Source organism: Atractosteus spatula, chromosome 9 (assembly GCF_055471065.1).
Source record: "Atractosteus spatula isolate fAtrSpa1 chromosome 9, fAtrSpa1.hap1, whole genome shotgun sequence".
NCBI classification, from domain to species: Eukaryota; Metazoa; Chordata; class Actinopteri; order Semionotiformes; family Lepisosteidae; genus Atractosteus; species Atractosteus spatula.
Window position 1 is genome coordinate 6,672,776 of NC_142714.1, and position 20,133 is coordinate 6,692,908.

The 20,133-nt window shown below is 43.9% G+C and overlaps 1 protein-coding gene across 4 annotated transcripts in view; it reads left to right on the forward strand.

The window, feature by feature from the left end:
* tecpr2 (tectonin beta-propeller repeat containing 2) overlaps positions 1-19,789 on the forward strand; it is a 31,493-nt gene extending 11,704 nt beyond the window's left edge. For all 4 annotated transcript variants that reach the window (XM_088925185.1, XM_088925188.1, XM_088925187.1 and 1 more), the window contains 9 exons: positions 1,580-1,760; positions 3,010-3,151; positions 3,486-3,726; positions 4,610-4,699; positions 5,012-5,245; positions 12,617-12,765; positions 17,023-17,164; positions 17,449-17,598; positions 18,013-19,789. In XM_088925185.1, coding sequence (XP_088781311.1) covers positions 1,580-1,760; positions 3,010-3,151; positions 3,486-3,726; positions 4,610-4,699; positions 5,012-5,245; positions 12,617-12,765; positions 17,023-17,164; positions 17,449-17,598; positions 18,013-18,170 — 1,487 coding nt within the window. In that variant the 3' untranslated portion in view covers positions 18,171-19,789. The remainder of the gene's footprint in view (positions 1-1,579; positions 1,761-3,009; positions 3,152-3,485; positions 3,727-4,609; positions 4,700-5,011; positions 5,246-12,616; positions 12,766-17,022; positions 17,165-17,448; positions 17,599-18,012) is intronic.
* Positions 19,790-20,133: the final 344 nt, after the last annotated feature.

Sequence of the window (20,133 nt, forward strand, 5' to 3'; positions counted from 1 at the left end):
AGTATGTTATCTGGAAGGTACAATATACTGTATGAATCTTTATTCATATTCGCCTGCAGAGAGCACTATTTGTCTTAAATTCCAAATCTCCAGATTTCAAATGGTGAAGTACTGCGCTGCATGGTAATAAAACTCCCCACACCTTTCCAGGAATCTGAATGTCTGTTTTTCGTCATTTGCTTTACATTTGTTAAGATGTGTATTCATCGGGAAAAAGTTATGAAGCAGCACGTCTGGAGATCAAGTGGTTCTGCAGCAGTACCTGGTTCTCCTCTAACAAAGAAGGGTTTTGGGCCATCGAATCTCACAGGGCTGTAGCACAGGTGACCCAGCTGGAGGTTTAAGCTGTGTGATGCGTTGTTTTATAATCCCGCACTTGCTTGAGCCCTCTCTGTTCGTTGTTAAGTATGTAACAAAGACAAACGGGTCCAGGAGCGGAGTCCCAGAGGCCTCCGTCTTGTTCCCGCTCCAGGATGAATTCTGCTGTCATGCCAGCCCTAAGCTAATACTGAGAGCTGACACGCCACTCGGAAAACAGCACCCAGTCTTCTCTGTGCCTACTGTCCTTTCAAGCTTGCAACCCGGAGTCAGAGAGCAAAGCACAAGACCAGGCTCTGCAATACAAATCTCTCAAGCTCTACTGAACCATCCTGCAGCCCCTAGAGCTCAACTGACTTGTCAATTCTGAGGACAGCACAGCCATGGGATTCAGTTGTACTTTGCCATCTTGTACTATATTACAAGAGAGAGGAATCCTCGCTGGGAATCTGTTACACACTTACCAGGACAACCCACAGTGTCTTTTCAGGGTGACAGTGCTAAAGACTTCCGTTCAAAATTTAGACCTAAAGATCAGTGCTTTCATGCTGTCACTCGGAATAAAAAGAGAGAGAACTAGATGTTCTTGAAAATCAGGTAGTGATTTACAAGAAATGTTTGATTAATGACTAATTGTGGATCAGACATTTGGATCACTGACAATTCGTGTTGACGTACAGTATTTCGAAAGGGGTTTTTTAAGTTTCAGATCACAGTGGGTGTGTGTAATGAAGTCAGTCACTGGATGAGTGCGTTTAAAGAGTTCCTGCCAACCCCAGGCCCTTCGGGTGCGCCCAAATTAAATACAGGAAGCTTTCCCCAGCTACAGCCCTGGGACAGATCGGCACAGTTTAAACCAGGAAATAATTTGGTACAAGAAAGAGGCTCTGCACTGTTTAATGAAGCAGTGCCCCTCAAATCAGTCGATCGTAATTCCACCTCGGATAGTGTAGACTAGCTCTTATTGTAGTCCATTGTAGTCCAATAATTCACGTTATTTAGGAGTGGAGACAAGCGCACATCTTTACCTTTCCTCTCATATGTAGTCTAGTGCTTGATTTGCACCATTTTAGCTCTTCAATTGACATAAGAAAATCATGTGCAAATTTCATTCAGTAGCAGTAAAGGCTTTACAAATCTCCCTTTGTGTGACCTGGGACTAGACTGCAGTCCCCAGCTGCTGCACGGAGCAGCCTATAGAGGTATCTAAACATCCCGAGGTGCCTTTGGACTGTGACGCAGTGCTGCTGCTCCTCCACAGGCCTGAGTGTGGACCGGCCCTGTGCCCGGGCCGTGAAGGTGGACTGCCCGTGCCCTCTGACCCAGATCACAGCCCGGGGCAGCGTGGTGTGGGCGCTGACTGAGCAGCGAGGTGTCTTCTACAGGGAGGGGCTCAGCAGCTTCTGCACGGAAGGAGAGCAGTGGAAATGTGACACAGTCAGGTACCCGTCAACGCACAACGCTTTAACCTCCCTTGGGCCTGGCTGGGCCTGGCTGGGCCTGGCTGGGCCTGGCTGGGCCTGGCTGGGCCTGGCTGGGCCTGGCTGGGCCTGGCTGGGCGAGAGAAAGCTGCAATCCAGGGTTCCCACACCTTTCTAGTCACTGGGTAGAAAGTGGAGTGCTCAGGAGCTCTGCTTTAAAGACTAGAAAATATGAAAGGAGATTCATTCTACTTTATAGAACTTCTCTCTTTCATAGTAATGATTTTAAATATCCTTTGGGGAAAACCATTTTTGTCTGCTTTTATAAGCAAGGTGTAACAGTCCTGTTGCACAACGTACGGCAGGCCTTGTTTTGGGGAATTTTTGTGCGCTTGTGCGGCGTTGAGCTCTTTTTAATCCGCTTAAGTGCGGTTTTTGGTCCTCAACCCACCCCCTCCCTGTTCGAGAGAGGGACTCTGAAGCTGCGAATTACTGTGCTTTCGTGCTCCTTGAGCTCTATCTCAACTTTTAAAGCTATGAACAGCAAGAGATAGGGGGCTGAATGACTGGAGAAGGGAGTCTCCTTCTTATCATTGGAAAGCAGTCATTCTGCTTTTTCAATGCCAAGTTTGAAGCAGTTGAAGTTTATATGTTCAAATTCTTTTAAATAGTGCAGGAGTGTCTCAATGGTATCTTCGGTATTGGGCCAGTGTTAGTTTATTTGTGTTCTGGTTTCTGTTGACATACAGAGTTAGTTAGCAAAGGAACAAGTAAAGGTTTATTCCATGCTGAAAAGAAAAGAGACACAACATTTCGGCTGTGGAGCCTTCTTCACAGGTGTGAACAACCTGAAGAAGGCTCCACAGCCGAAATGTTGTGTCTCTTTTCTTTTCAGCATGGAATAAACCTTAAATTGTTCTCCTTTGCAGCCTACACATACTGACTCAGCTACCTACTTGAGTTCATACAGAGTTGTTTTTAGGTGCATTTAACATCAAATTTTTTTTTTAGTTTGAATATGATCTTTTTATATTTTATTTTCTGAAAAAACAGTGTTAATGTGTATACCACAGATGTTAAGTCCTATATAGGAATTTCTGATATGCCGTCTGTAATAAAGGTGGAATATAATTGGGGACTTCCTGGTATGTATCATGTTGCTTGAATTAACATTCTCAGAGGCACACGAATTGCAGCTGTTGTAGTTGGATGCATAAGTTTGTTGCCTCTTGCGGCGTGTGCCTGAGCAGTGTGTCTCTCCTCCCCCCAGTGAGAGCCAGGGCTTGGAGCCAGTGTGCATTGCCCTGGGAGACCACAACACCGCTTGGGCTCTGGACACAAGCGGGAACCTGTGGTTTAGGACGGGCATCACAGCCCAGAAACCACAGGGGGAGGACGATCACTGGTGGCAGGTGGGTGGACGCCCAGGGCCTTGCACTGCGGGCTGCAGTACAGTCTTGATGGTCGGGCAACTTCTGTCTGTGACCTGAGTTCAGAAAGGTGGATAGATAGGAGCTGTGTGTCGTATGCGCCTTTTTGCGTCCAGGCACTACACTGAGAGATTGAGATTGACCTCGGCCTGACTTTTAGACCTCAGACCTCTGAGACCCCGGTGCTAGTCACTGGATCTTACAAGAACGTGCCCTAGCTGAGTGACATTGTTTTGGGTGCAAGAGCTCCCATCTGGCCGCTACCCTTCCAGCTGGGACAGAAATAAATAACGCAGTTATTTCTGTGTCCCGTTAGGTGAGCATCACGGACTACGTGGTCTTCGACCAGTGCAGCCTGTTCCAGACCATCATCCAGGCCACGCACAGTGTGGCCTCAGCGGCCCAGGCCCCAGTGGAGAAGGTGGCGGATCGCCTGCGCGTGGCCTTTTGGTCCCAGCAGCCCCAGTGCCAGCCCAGCCTGCTCGGCGTCAACAGCAGCGGCGTCTGGATCGCCTCTGGGAGGAACGACTTCCACGTGGCCAAGGGCAGCCTCATAGGTGCGGCTTTCAGTTTCACTCGCTTAGCCTATCTGAAGCCTGCATTGTCTGTTGCCCTAAAGCCCCGCGCTAATTAAAGGAGTAGCCTGGGAAACGGGTTAAAGATCACCGCTACAACAAAACACTGGTGGCTTGGTCTCATGGATCACGCAGGGCCTGATGCAGAAGGATCATAGTTATACCATAGGCAAGCGTGAATGTGCTGTGGGGAAATTGCATGTTTCGGGAATGTCAGAATGCAGAACTTTGCTACAGCAAACTCTTTAATTAGTAGGATGATAATTAGTAGGATCATTTAAAGAAGGGACGTTTAACAATGTGAATGAGCAAATTGGGAGAGTCATGTGGTTCAATATTCAACAAGCTTAAATAGTCCTGCTGCAAGTGGTGTGAGGCACTGAAAGAATAATTCATGCCTTCATTTCATCATGTTTTTTTGGCTGTAATGCTTTTATATATGCTTTGAAAATCATACTTACTGTCTTTAATGAAATGCTACAGGTCAAATTTAAATAGGAACTCATAGAATTCATCATATAAGTTCCTTTTGCATTTATCCTTATACAATACAGTTGCCAAACCAGAGAGAATTAACTAGCAGAAAAAACTCCCACAGCTTATCTCTGAAGTTTTATAATTGTTCACATCTTATATTATTGCTAATGTTCACTCAAAGCTAATGTTCTCAATTGGAAATATCGTCGCCGTGTAGCAGTAGCAGTCATTTGGAAAATGGGGTTTTTCAGGAACTTTCAACTATTGTTAGTTTTGTCAGTCGTGACGAAGTTCAGCATTAAAAGCAAAGTTGTTCGAGAGCTGCGAATGAGAAGGAAGAGTCCGCAGTGTGCAGGACGTTACCCGTTTTCCATTTGCGATCCTGCAGGTACCTACTGGGCCAGCGTGGTGCCGCGTGGAACTGCGTCGGCAGCCAAGTGGGCCTTTGTGATTGCGTCGTCGGCTCCGGCTCAAGAAGGTGACTGTGCGTCGGTCCTTATTTAAGTCTTTAAGGCCCAAATATTTATTTTGGCTTAAAAAAGTAAGAAATGCTCGTGTTATAGGCCACAATTCATTCTGACTCCTCTGTGCAGCTCAGTTCTGCAGCCCAGATTCAGTTCATATGCTTTCTGTACTGGAGTGACCTTTACGTTTGGGCTTCATTATTACCCTTGTTATTTAACTGCCTGAACTTCACTTGGTGATTTGGTGGTTTGTTCAGTAAGCCTGCAGCACAGTGCAGAGTCCTGTCTGCTGATGTGTCCTTTGATAACCTCATTCGTTGTTGTAGGGAGTTTTCTGTGGTTGGGCCAGAGCTGCAAAGACCTCTTCTGTATTAGCGATCAGTGCCCACAGTTCCGGCCCTCGACTGTGCAGCTCCCCCCCGAAGTGGAAATGGTGCATCTGTCAGCCTGCCAGGATGCTGTGTGGGGTCTGGACACAAGGGGGCGAGTCTACATCCGTACCCTCTCCAAGAGCTGCCCCACTGGCATGCACTGGACTCCCCTGGACCTCAGCCAGCTTGGTAAGGAGAAGCCTTTTCGCTTCCCTGTTTGTTTCATGTCTCTGCAAAACATTTGCTCTAATAATACCCGTGAGGTCGAAGGAAGGGTTAAAAAACTAACACATTGGAGCGTAATAAAAGAGCAAATATGACCGAGATCTTTTGTGTTTAGTGGTTTTCCGTTTTAATCATTTCGTTTCATTAAAGTGCAAGAGAGATTCCAAGAGATCAACCTCAAAACCTTCCCTTAATGCTGCTTGTTGCCCTGATTTTGAAAAGCTCCTTTACAGGAGCAAAAACAGTTTTGTAGAACCGAGGCGCTTCTTAGTTTTGAATCACATGAAGCAAAACCGCTATAAAGGTGTGTCCTGTTAGTGGTTCTGTTTGTCTTCATCACAGCGTCTTGCATAGCAAATGTCAGTACAGTGTCCACGCAATGCATGTACTCTGTCTGAACCTTTGATACCAGATGCCCGACAAAGGGTCCTACATGGGCACAATCAGGATTCCTTACAGTGTTAAAAAGCCCTTCTGTGTGCTTAATACCACACTGCAGTTCTAGATAGGAAAGAATTTTTTTGCTGTTTTCAAATGAAACACAGAAGCAAGTGATTGTGGAAAATTAGGCTGCTGATTCACCAGTGGAGTCTGCACTGTGAGCGCTACTCTCCAGCTGAGGCACAGACAAATGGATGGACTTGTTTCTCTGTCCTACATGGAAGGAGCTTGCTCTGGATGAGAACCATAACCCCTCTGATAATGTGAAACAAATATGTAAAAAAAAACAATAAATAAATAAATCAGCACTTCTCAGCATATACCTAAAATTAAAAAAAAAACATAAAACAAACTCCTCGTATGGGTAGTGCAGTCTTTCTTCCTTTCTTCACAACTGGTGAGTGAGCTTTGTTAGTGAATTTTGCGCTTGGGAAGCCAACTTGTGAAACATAACTCCTGATAAAATATGCAGTGCAAGACAACTGAGCTGCCCAGGCATAAACAGGTGTAGAAAATCAGGGAAGGTACAGTACATAGCGTACAGTATATTAAGGAAATTTGCCTTGTTGTATCCTGTATGGAGCTAGGAGCTGTTCTCCTAGTACCATTTGCAGTGGATTTTATTGAAAGCCAATGACATTACCCATCGATGAAGCTCAAAGATGGACATTATGAGCGAAACAATGCTCCTTCATGTGTCACTGACCACAGTTTTACAGCTTTGAGGGAGCTGTATACTGCGTGTTGAAGCAATTCCTCTGAACGCTGCAGATAAGAGCAGGCTTGCCATATTCCATATGGGTTATGGATGCTAATGAGATTTTTAAAAATATTTATTACACAATAATTATTTGTTGCTTTACTTGAATATCTCTTGATGATGAAATTCTGATTCCTTCGCACAGCTGTTTTTGTTTGCTCATGCTTTAAAATATCACAAATGCAAGCATTCAGTTTTAAGTAATAAATAGTTATTATTTATGTAGCTTTGTTTTACAGTTTTCTAAAAGTTAAGCAGAGGCTGTGAGTTGCAGTAGTCATTAGCTCATTTGTTTCTCTCATAAATTGCCAGCCTCATTGGCTCGTTTTCATTCATCGCCTCTAGTTGCTGCAGCCCCGATTTGATAAGTGAGGGTTCAGCCTGCAAGATCTACCTGTCCGCTAATGAACCACGGGCTCTTCCAAAGTCTGTGGTGTGACTGCAGATTTTTTCAGCTGTAAAAATATATGCATCTGGGTGATGAAGTGGCGGCCATATGAGATAAATGACAAAGTAACAGCCCCAGTCTTCCCTTCTGTGTTGCTTGATAATATCCCTGTTTACAGCATCTATATTACATAACTGAGGAGTGAGGGGCAGTAATTGTGCAAAAGTAGGGAAAATGTTAAAGAAAAGAGATCAACTTGGGCTTTTTATGTTTCTTCTTCACTGACCTTTAAAAAGTGAAACGGGTGTTGGCGAGATGCTCCACGGGCCTATTGTCGTCATACCTACTTTCTGAAATTAGAAAAGAAAGGCATGGAAGGGGAAAATTTATGTGAAGCTGAGAGAGAATAGAAAATTGTTGTGTATGCCCAACATTCTCCTACCTGCTCCCGAGACCGTTTTCTATACTTCTAGATAGGTGACAGGTGTTACTGTGGATCTCGAGTTCCTCCATGTAAGGCAGGAGGTGTTTTTAGAATTGGCAGTGTGTCTTCCAGGTAGCGTTCAGGACTGGTGCACATCTTGAAAGTGCATTCTGCAGCTCTGTTCAGGTTCCAAGTGCAGTCCTTCTGATGCATCTCCTAGTGTATTGCATTACTCCAGTGGTCTGACCTGCTTTTGAAGGTTAGTAGCTCCAGAGTTACTAACCTGACTCTGGCACATCCCCTTGAAGGCACCGATTAAAGAAGATCAGGGTGTTTGTGATTAATGGCCCATGTGATGAAACATTCTACTGATTAAACCTCCTGCATCAGGGTACACCTTTTCCGATCGAAATGTAAAGCAATGAGTTCTAAACGCTTTGATCTAAAAGTTGTTTCTGCTTTCCATAAACATAAGTCGGGGGGGGGGAAATATTCAGGAATGGCGCTGCAAATGACTAACCCCGAGAGCTCAGCCCAAAGCAGAGTTATGTTGTTGATGAGGACTCTGAAGTCAGCAAAGTCAGCCGTTGTGAGAATGAAGATCTTGTCCCCATGCCAGACCGAGAGGACTGTAGAGAATTCAATACCCCCCCACACACACCTCACCGGGGGGGGGCCTGAGGAGAGATTTATTTTTTGACACACTTGGCCTGCTTACGTAATGGATATTTGGGATGCAGGGTTACACGCAGGTTGTTGTGGGGCAGGCGGGAGAAGGTCAGGGGGCAGGCGCAGGAATGAGCAGAGTGGGTGATATCCGACACCGCGGGGTACGAACTGCGGCGCGCTGGCACATCGACACATCTTGGCAAAGCAGCCTGGGCCACGTGACGGGTGCACCCAGGGGTTCTCCACTCTGTAGAAAAGCAGAACAAATAATTCTGGTACCAAAGAAGACAGAAACAGAAGCGCATCTGTAGGGTAAAATATTAGACCTCTACTTTCTGTGTGAGCTGAAATGCAAGCAACCAACTGAAGTTAAATGAAGAATGATCTGTTAGCATAGAAGCATACTTTTTAATATATATGCCTAGAGTTTAATATATCAGGTGGGGAGCTGCGTCAGCATGCGTAGGCTGCAAAGGAACAAGTAATAGGTTTATTCCATGCTGGAAAAAAAGAAGAAAGAGATCACAACGTTTCGGCCGAGGAGCCTTGTTTCCTGTGCATATCCTGTATTTGTAACTGCATTTGTTTGCTAATCCATTTCATGTGTTTTGTAGCGGGGAGGCTGCACAGGTAATGTCCTATGCAAGTCTGAAAGCCGACTGCTTACTGTGATGATTGCTATCGTGGTGACAACTGGGGGATTGATAGCAGCTGAGTTTTTAAACCTGTTTTAGGCCCCGTCTCATAAGCTAATGATCGGCCCATCCAGGATTGCATAACTGTACAAGACGGATACTCACTTGGAGATTCATTTCTGTGTTTTACCCTGCAAAGCTCTCTTCAGTTACTGTTCAGTACTAGAACTTGTTTACCACTTCTTCTATGCAAAACTCAATCTATAAACTGCAGTGTGCTGGAGTATCTAGTGACTAACGTCTCTGGAAGCTTGGGAACTTCCTCATGATGAGGATTAAAATAATGATTACATGTTCAGTTTGGCATGCCTTGCTGATGTTTGGGCATACCTATCCTTTCAATTGCTTTTGTGTTCCTGTTTAATTTTGATTACGTGTACCTTGTTGCTCGAAGGTTAATTTATGAAGAATAAACTACATCCATCAGACTGTAAGAAATCACGCTGGATTACAGAGAAACCACACACTAAAGTGCTTGGAGATTTTGTAATTGAAAATCCTGCTGGCCTCAAGCCCCACAGAGTCCCAGGTAAATTAATTCATGAGTCACCAGAATCGCTTTCCGAAATCTCTCAGTACCTGTCCCAGATAGAATGAGACTGATTAGGCTATCCAGATTGAAATATGTTTCTGAGTGCAATTAAATTACTCACAAGCTCTTGTGGTTTTGAGAGAGCATGCACTTGACTCTCAAAGGGATTTCAGTTCTTCGGGCTGAAGTGTGAAACAACGGCTTATCTTTGCTCTCCAAGCAACATGCCTTTGTAAGAAACCCCCTTCATCTAGGGAAATAATTCTCTCCCCCGCTGTTTCAGCAGGTCTTGCTGTTCAGTGCAGTACACCAGCTTAGGCAGTGTTCCCAAACGCCTTTGAAGCTCATCTCAATAAAACCAGCTCTATGAAGAAAAGTGAGTTACGCAAAGATTTTCAGTTCCTGTTGAGCCAGTCCATTGTTTGAGATACTCACAGAAAAACAAATGTTGTGTTGGTTTCATTAAGCCCATGTGAGGTGCAAATGTCAACACAGCACCTGGAAGAGACTATGAGCAAGACAGCGCTACCCTGCTTTTGGCTGGTCTCTATCCCCTGCTATTGGGATCATCAGGTATAAAGAATGTTCTTGCTAGACAGCAAGTTCTTCATCACACTGTTGCCATGAATCATGGGCCAGCAAATCATTTCCTGGAGGATCAGAATCCATCACGTTTTTCTGCATAAATTGTCAGTGGCTTAATGCCTTGGCAGCAAAACCATCTGAGGTGTATTTGGACCACAGTGATTTTTCACAGTTCCAGTGTTTTACGTTGATTTCAAAGTAGAATTCTAACAATCGAGAAACCCTGCTAGACTAAAGCCCTTGAGGGTTTGGCAGTGCTACTCTGTGTCACTTCTGATCAATCAGTTTTGAAGGGAAGTAAAAATTTTAATTGGGAAGTCCCACCTGAGAGAGAGAACTAATGTAGAGGAAAATTAAATGACAGCCGCAGCACTGTCTTTCTGTTAACTGGCACAGTGTCAGTTTTAATAAATTGTTATGGATGCCTTAAAAATTGAAAACGCAATTGTTGTGATCTGAACATGATTGTTGACTCAATCTTTGACAAGGATACAATCTTTTGCCAAGATTCAAAGTTGCTGTTTTCAGAACATTTCAGGGTTCCTTAAGTCAATTGCCTGCTGTAGCTGTGGATTGCTTCTGTCTGTTATAAAGGTCTAACTTGACATTGAGAGCTCTAATTAAGCTCATATCTTTAATGCTGCACTGTTTAACAAACTCGTATCCCAGCCGATGCTTCTGGCAGAAATTGCAGTGTTCGTTTCTTACGTCTGTTCAACCAATGACCTGTTTGACCGGCACACTCTTGTCTGCTTGAGATAAAAGCCGATAGCCTTCTAAGGCACACAGAGCCTGCACCCACTTCTGAGAACAGGGATCATGTTTACAGTGATGTGATTATAGCTGTTATACCTGGATGTCTGACCCTGAAGCTCTGAGAGACGGAAACGGAGGGATTGTGCGTGAATATGTGCATGAGTGGGAGGGTGAAGTGGTTTGTTCTGACTCAAGTGACCGAGTCTGTCTGCATATGCATTCCTTCTCTGTGTGTGCTGATGTGCTGCTTTGTGCATTTGTCTTGCATTTTTGTGCATGTGTCGGAGGGGGCGTTTAACGCTTTCAGCTGAGCCCCTGCAGAATGTACTGTGTTGCAGTGGAAACTCCTATTAATAGATTTGACTTGACTTTGTAAGAGGAGGGGTGAGACTGCAGTGTTTGGAAATGCACTACATAGAAGGAATCCCTTTGTCCTTTTGAGCGTCACAATGGCACAAAATCCAGTCTGCTACAAATGATGAGTGTAGATGATATGCAACACACAGTGACTGAACGTCATCAAAAAGAACTCAAACTTTTCTGGATAGCTCTCTGTAAAATTACTATTTTATTAACTAAAAAAATGTATTTGTGTGTGCATGTATATGTGTTGTGCTCAAAGGCAAAAGATCAAGAGGTGTTGTGCAATGAGGTACAATTTTTCCTGTGGAGCCAGTAGGACAAACTGTTCCCAAGCTATTGATTAGTTACAGAGGACTGGAATCGAATCAGGCCTCTTTGCTGTACAGGCATTAGGTGTTGCATGTCAACTGAGAAACTTACCCGTTGTTCCTCCTGAAATAGCCAAATAGCCATCAGAGCATTAACCTCATGGCCTGCCAGTCTGTTTCTCACATTGAAGTTTAACACGCAGCAGCGCCTGGTTCAAACCAGGTGGTTGACCAGTCTTGCACACTGCAGTTGCCAGATGCTGTGGTGTGTTACATAAGCCACACAGTCTGTTACAGAGTTTTATAGCTGGAACTGATTTTTGATTTTTTTTTACTGCATCAGATTGCTTCTATATTGAATAAGGCATGCAGCTCTGGGACTGAAGTTTCTGTCCCAGCCCCCCAGGTCCTGGATGGGACACTGGTCCATCTAAAGGGCAGACACTCACACACTCACAACAGGACCAATTCTCCCAGACGCCAGTTAACTGGCAGAACATACAAACTCCACACAGACAGCACCCCAGGTCTGGACTTAAACCCAGTGCCACGAGGCAGCACTGCTAATAACCCTCCCACTGTGCCACCCATTCTGTTGAAAATAATAACAAAATATCATATCATGAATATTCTGCCTTATTGTAGTTTCCTGTAGCAGCATAGTTGTAGTATCTAAAGCCTGCAGCTTAAGTGTTGTAAAAGAATGAAGTTGCAGTTACACTGGTTCAGTAACACATATTCCAGTAGTTATACTTCACATAATGAGGCATCCCATAATTTACAGTTCATATGTAAAGCTCATCACAGTCTTTTTGATCGGTAGAAAAGATACAGAAGTTTATACTATATATATATTAAGTTCAGCTTCCTGGAAAAAGATTTTTAATGTGTATTTTGTGTACACATATGTAAATATGTTCTTTGGAAACAAGATGTTTGTGCTGTCTACAAAGAATGTAGATAAAGGATCACTTGTGAGGGCAAAGCAGTGGGAAGAGACTCTGGTGTAAAGTGTTAAGCTCTCAGAGCCGAGGGTAATTCGACAAATCTTGGGGATGAGAGTAATCATGGGCTGGAGCTGATTCATAAAGTAGCAATGCCTCACAAGCCCAACCACCACAATCAGCATGTTGGAAATGCATGAATTCAGAGCCCTGCTGTACCTGAAGGACTGGGACCAGACATAGTGGAGTGGTCCAGTATTCCCACACATCCTGTGTATTTACAATTAATACCAACCTGCTGCAGAAGAGTCGGCTTCTGTCTCAACATGATGCTCAAGGCACAGGCTGTGTTTTGATGCACACCAGACGGTGTTTGCGCTGAGGATCCTCATTTAAATATGGCAGGTCTGCATGCTGTATGTGCACACTTTGTTACGCTGGTGCTCAGGTGTTGTGCTTTCTGTTTGCAGGCAGGGTGAAGCTGTCCAGCCTCTCGTGTGGCAGTCAGAATGTATGGGCCTGTGATGCCAATGGGATGGTCTACTTCCGGGTGGGAACCCAGCCCCTCAACCCCAGCATGATGCTGCCTGCCTGGATCAGCATTGAACCCCCTGAGCAGGTAAGCATGGGCTCCGTCTTCTCCCTGGATGAGCTCGGCAACATGTTTTTCACCACTGTGCAATGACAGTCTTGCTGGACATTATGACTCAGCGCTGTGGCATGTAACTTACTGAACATGTGCCCAAATATGCAACTGGGTAAAGAATAATGCTAATACACAATGACAGTCTTGCTGGACATTATGACTCAGCGCTGTGGCATGTAACTTACTGAACATGTGCCCAAATATGCAACCGGATAAAGAATAATGCTAATACACAATGACACCAAGTCTAAAGCACGGGAACACGAAACAAAAATTAAAATTGTGCCATGCACAGAAAATACGCAAGAGTTGTTTCCTAATAGTGGAATAGAAATAGCTGCCTGGATCACATGTTGTTTTTTTTCACATTAGTTCTGTTCTGGCAAAGTACAGGAAGAAAATGATGTTGGTTATTTGAAGCCCCCGTGGTATAGTTGATTGACTAGGGTTTTGATACAAGTGTACTGGAAATAACTCTAGATACAGCCGAGATCTTTAACTTCAGGGAAGCTCAGTCGTGCATTTCCCCTGCCTGACAGGTAGGCAGTAGGTTAGAGGTCCTGTTTCAGGAGGTTCATTCCGTCTGTGTGTGTTTTTGTCTTCTGCAAAATAAACTATAGGTACAGCGGAGCATGTATTTTTGCTGCCCTTATGGAGTCGGCAAGAGTCCTGCTCTGGATACAGTAAAAATAAGGTTTCCCAGTAATAATGAGCTTTTCTCCCATAAGTGTCTTTTTAAATACTGAGCTTTAATCCTCTAGCTTGTGCTGTGTGATTAACACCGCACAGCAAGTTGGGGCTTATTTCCGGCCTGCTAGGTTTAGGTTTCTTTTGTACAGAAATGAAAGCTGTGCTCCCCTGCGCTAGTGCCAGCGCCCATGGGTGTGGTCGAAAGCTACGGCATGGCCCTGATCGCATTCCTCTTTCGCAGCCGCCGGCTCCTGAACGCATGTGCTTGTCGTGTTGGGGGGGGGCTGATCGATTGAACTCAGGGAGCCACGGCTCGGGAAGACGTCACTGAACGCGTTCCCCCATACCGGGAAAAATTATTTCGCAAAAAAAAAAGAAAAGTACTGATTTTGACAAGAATACCTCTGAACGGGGCCTTTTCGTTTCCATTGCGTTTCCTGTTTCCTGTCCCTTTGTAACGTCTTTATTTTCCTCGTGAGGAACTGTCATTTTAAAAATATTTTTAATACTTCCAAACTATGAGGAATTTCTGCATTTATAAGCATTTATAAATTTAATACCATACATTTGCTTTGTGTGTAAAAAAAAAAATCCATTTCACCCTTATCAGACGTCAGTAATACTAATGGAAAAGCTGAGATTTCATCTGATGTAATTTTAGCTTTTTTCATTTACTCAAGTGTTTTACTTTGAAACAGAGTTCAACTACATGTTTCTTGTATTTTTTTTTACAAAATATGGTATTTGTTTCCCGGAATAAGACACCTCAGGTCTGTTACACAATTAAATTCTACTTCTGAAATCCCTCTCATACAAACCCTCTTACTATGGCAAGATGCTAATTATGATTTTCCTGTCCTGAGGGTTCGTTTACAGACCACATGAATCTCGGCCCTCTTTTAACTCGCCTCGACCCAGGAGTCTGTTTGAGAATGATGCTGCGGCTCCTTTAGACCCAGCAGTGCACGCCACGGCGAAGTGTGTTCCTCAGCTCGGTGGCAGGCGTTGTGATCCACAGATCAGGTCCCGTATTTGTCATGCACGCAAACCTGGACTTCTCGGTTGGTTTGTTGCCATTTCCAGGACAACACAAGAGGATGTTTTTCTTGGCCCGGTGTCTTATTTGTGTCCTTATTGTAATACACCTACATTATTCCCATCATTCGTTTCTGATTTATTTATGTTTTTGGCTGCTGCTACTGCTGTTCTCCATGTGCATTTTTCATTGTTTCTTTTCTGTTGCATTACATCACGTTATAACTATCATTCAGTTACGGAAGGTGGCTTTGCTCTTCCAGCTGTGTGTGGCCCATGTGCCTTCTAGCTGGCCTGCCACAGAGCACAGAGGTGTGATGGACTCTTCAGAGTTTTCAGAATTATTGGGCCGCCTCTTTTTAAATTGTATTCACATTTTATAGAGCATTTCTCTGCCCCCTTCCCCCTGTTTGCTTCTTGCCATCAGTGCTCATCAGTTTCTTGCTGTTGTTAAGGAGAATGTGTTCCTTCGCATTGTGCTCCTGCTAATGAAGCTATTTGCGGCATCTTCGATATCCAGTGATACAGAATCTCCATGAATATGAAATGACTTTTGTTTCTCTTTGCTGAACCTACGATTGCGCGCACATTTCATTTTGCGTGTTCCTTATTGTGCCAGGAGCTTGGGGGTTATTATCCGCTGGTCCGCTCTTTAGCATCCAGAAGTCAAATTAAGATCCTGGGCACTGAGGAGTTTCTTGGTAGGGCTGGTTTAACGAATTACAAATGTGTCCATTTCTGAAATATATATGCCCTCATTAAAGCTTGCTGTTTGACAGCAGCTGTCCTGCGCAGACAATGTTTCGGCTCAGAAATCATTCGCTTATGATTACGATTCCATTGTGATATGTTATTAAATGACAAAGGAACCAAATCATAAATAACAAACCGTCTGATAAATTGACTACGGAGTCCAGGACAAGTCATGATAATGCTTTAGCACTGCGAATGCTTTAACTCCAAACCAACTGTTTTACAATTATTCAAACCTATAATTCTCCTCAAGCTTGTCAGAAGGTTGTCAAAGCTATTCCCATTTGATTATGAGCTCCTGTAAGCACTTGGAACATTTCCCCGGCTGTCAGAAACCACATATGGCAGAGCAATCCTCCCGAAGATGTGTTTCCACTGTGTTGACAAACTGGGGGCCTCTGTAAGGTCACTCCCACTCCAGCACCAGCCCTGAGTCCGATTCCCTTCCCACTGAGGAAACTCACATTCTCACAGGCTTATTGAAGGCTAACGTGTATACAGTGGGTCGATTTCTGCAAGGTTTATGTCAAATATTAAATTGTCAAAGCAACTGATGTAACTTGAAAGTGTTACATTGTTCCATGTCAGAGTATTTCGTAGTAACTCTTAGTTTTCCCTTTAAAAAGACGCCATCCTTGTGATGAAATGTAAAACCAAGGTCCTGACTCCCCGGGGACATAAACAACCCCACCCTTTTCAAGAAACACCCTGAGGTTTTTAACCTCGATCTTCTAGCCAAATTTCCAATTGGCCCTTACCAATCATGGCCTCCTAATAATCCCCTCTATGAATTGGCTACATTACTCTGCTCTCCTCCCCACTGATAGCTGATGTGTGGTGTGTGTTCTGGCGCACTATGGCTGCCGTCGCATCATCCAGGTGGGGCTGCACATTGGAAGTGGTGGAGGGGAGCCCCATGACCTGTAAAGCACTTTGAGCGGAGTGTCTAGAAAAGCACTATAGAAGTGTATGGATTATTTATTTATTATTAATGCAGTATTATTGTGAAATTCTACAATGTCAACCCATCAGAAACTGCCACGTCGCCTCAGGACAGATGTCCATATAAATAAATAGTTGCCATTGTAGACGTTGGAATAAGTGGTAAACACTGGGACTATCGCTGGACCGTCCAGTTTTTGCTAAGTACTATATGTAAGGCTGTTTTGGATTGATCAAGAAAAACACTCCAAAACTGACAGTTCATCAGTCTGTGTATTTTCAGGTGGTAGGTGACATTCCAGTAGAGAACCTGTCAGATCTTGCACGTACAGGTTTTAACATTTCTTCGGAAACTGTAACATGTACACATCAGCACAGGTCTCGGTGGCCGTGGAGCTGCTTGGAAACCTTTACTTCATCCTTTTGGTTTCCTTTCTTCATTCAGGAATGGCTTCTGAGCAAGTACACGCCCACTTGGAAGACTTTCTGATGGGTTTCATTAACAGCTCCATTGTGGGATGTCAGTATAGTACTGTATTAGGAAATAATAATTACATTGTTAATTATTACACTGTAGCTGTTTAAGCCGTGGAGCATAATTTTCATGACATACTGTGCCCACTTTTTCCACTGTTCCTATCATTTTTTCCAATACTGTACAATATCTGAGAATATCAACTCTAAGGGACTGAAACGTATTTTTTTCTATGCAGTGTGTATTGCAGTTTGATGCAGATGTTTTTGACTGCTGGATATCTTGGAATGGGTGACCTGCGGGCAGTAAATGTCTCGCGCTCGTTGGTCTTGCAGCCGGTGGGGGTGCACCTGGTGAGCGTGTACACCAGTCCCAACGACAGGATGCTGTGGGCAGTGGACAGCCGAGGATACGTGCACGTTCGGACCGGGATCACAGAGGAGATGCCGGTGGGAACAGACTGGGAGCATGTCCCAGGTAATTTTGCTGGAAAGAAGGAGCGAGCCTTCCAGGAACGATCAGCAGAAAGGAGAAACATATGCAGATCTAAAGCATTTTTTAACACAGAAGTATGCTTCCAGTTTTTAGATACGAAAGAAAGTGTTGTTAGCCAGTAGTTAACATTTGGAGGGCATTTAGGGATATATGTTAAGTTAGCATTAATAAGTGCAAGCTTGCTACAGTCAATAAGACAGCTGCTTTTGGGAGGTGTAATACGTGGAGCCTGCTTGCACTGTGGTATTCCTCTCGTGCTTTCACAGGCCTGCAGGCGTGCCAGTTAGCAGTGAGTGCCAGGACTGTGTGGGTGCGTTGCCCCAATGGAGATGTAGCCCGTAGATATGGCATCACAGAGAAGAACCCAGCTGGAGACTACTGGAAGAAAATACCAGGCCTGGTCAGCTGTTTAACAGGTAAGCTACGCAATGTTTTTGAAGTCCATTTCGAAGGTCTTCACCGTTTTCCCATCTTTCTTTACTGGGACAGTATTTTCCTGGAACTGTATGAGGCATAAATGCACAACAGCTGAAAGGATGCACTAAAAAGTGTAGCGGGAAAGCTTGTTGAGACACACTTGTCAAGTCTTAACAAATAAAGGATGTAAAAGCTAAAAAATGTCACAAACATCCCCCCCCCCCCCCCCTTGCCTTTTTCAATTGAGTTTTGTAGTGATCCTCTACAGCTGAAGAAAACAGATATCAGAAAGGGTTTTCAGCAGATTTAGAGATGCTTGTCTGAATGCACTCCTTGCACAGCGAGAGCTACTGAAATGTCTCCACCCCTGAACACGCAGTAACTTCAACACTGGGCCTTGTGTTCCTCTCCAGTCACCCCAGTGGACGAGCTGTGGGCAGTGGGCATGACCGGCTCTCTGATTCGCCGACTGACCAAGGCGTTCTGCCACAGCAACAGCAGGTCAAAGGTCAGCATGGCCTCGTCGTCGCTGAATGGCGAGGATCCAGAGGACGAGTGGGAGGTCATCTAGAGACCCCACGGGCACCTGGAGGTCCAGGCATCCTTACTCTTCTGTATACTGAAAAGGTTCATCGGCCTCTAATTTATTAATATGTTTAGATTTTACGTTCTCTTTTTATATATGTATATAAATTAACTTCTGGTATCTTTTATTAACTGTGCGTGCTGCTAGTGGTACTGTTGGCTGTGTGGACCTGTGGAGTTATGAGTTGATCACAAGAATGCTGATTGCACATGTATTCTGTGCTGTTCAGGACACTTGCCTGCCACAAAGAGAGGCTGTTGTGAAATTCATTGCTACAGCTTCACTGATTCTATCTTAACAGTCTTCACACTCCCCACTTCCACTCCTCCCGTTTCTGTGCGTATCTTTCACCTGTGTTTTCGCAGGTTATCAGTTTAACCTTTCTTTGCCTTTTAGCATTTTGCTCTGCTAGTTGTAATGCTTTTGCCAGCTTTCAAAAATATTTTTAAAACAACCTGATACATACAGTATAAAACAACCCAGAGCATATTTTAGAAACTTGTAAGGTTGATTTGAATCATCTTGGGAAATGAACCTACAGTATATGCATATATATTCACCACACTGGGCGCTTGCACAGAGCTGTCTTCCCCTGCATTTTCCTTTACTCTCTTCGGATGACTGGACTCACCTGTGAGAAACCGGTGATTTAATGCTCTGCAGGGGAGACTGCCTGTGCTGTAAGAAAAAGCTCTGATATAAGGTAACACACTGGACCTGCAGGGGACAGAATGATGAATGTAATGCCTTATTTCAACAACGCATCTAATACTGAGCTCTAAGGAACAGAGGAAATCTATTTTGCACCTTTCTGCATATTCGTCTGCATAATAGAGTGAACAACAATTATGCATATCTATTGGTCCTATAAAACACAATGTATAAGCTTGTCTAATCTGTTTTCTTTTGCCTAAGCCTTACTTTGTGCACTTTAGCAAGAAAGATGCAAACACTTGACTTTTCATCTTGCACTCTGTACGTCAGTGTCAATAATATTAGATATATCCACTTTCTGTTTTTCCATAAGTACTGTACTCTTGTATTAATGACAACATGAAGGGAAATAATGTAAGCATAATGAAAACAGATAAAATAAGTGTACTGGTTTACTTGTTTCCTATTACACTAATGTATATACTGTAGTTTGATGATAACTGTACGTTTCATATTTAATTAGTTTTATAATGAATACCTATAATTTCCAACTTGTAACACACACGTGTCAAACTTAATTTGACTAGCTGTGATTGGTGAGCAGGAAATACAGCTTGTTGGTGTTTGTTTTTGAGCAGATCTGCTGTATTCCAGTACTACAGACAAAGAGTCCAGTCTGCACTGATGCAGCTCTGGGAATGAAACCTCTTCACTTGTTTTCCTTGGATCTTCTCCTTTATTAAGGAGAGGCAGGAGTGAGCTGCATTTAAAAACGCGACGTTGCGAAAATGTTTAAAATTTGTCCTGAAATTTTGTGAAGTATCTGCATTTTCACAGGTCTGGTATTAAGTGGGTAATGATTTTAATATTTTATGGGACTTTGTGTTATCAGTTTAAACAAATCCCTTTTGTTTCACAAATAGATTTCTGAAATAAATGTATGAAGGGTCCTAGCTTTGTGGGTTGGGCTCAGAAGAGTCCCATTTTTTTTTTACCTTTCTTCCTCAGTTAACACTCCTTCTCCAGGTACACACTGTCACCTGTCCCCTTCCACACACACGCTCCAAAATCTTCTCAGCTGCTTTCACTGTCTGAGGCCTTGGGTGTGTGTCTGGCCCAGAGAGACCAAGCACCCTCTTGTCATCCTTGTAAACCGAATGGGTCGTGTGGCTTTCAAAGGAGTACTGAGACTGGTGTCCTGTGAAGATCATCCACATGGCTTTGGTGTTTTAGATCCTGTTCTGGCTTTTAAGAGTGGGAGGAAAAAAAATAGAGACTGAAACGGAAAGAGTGG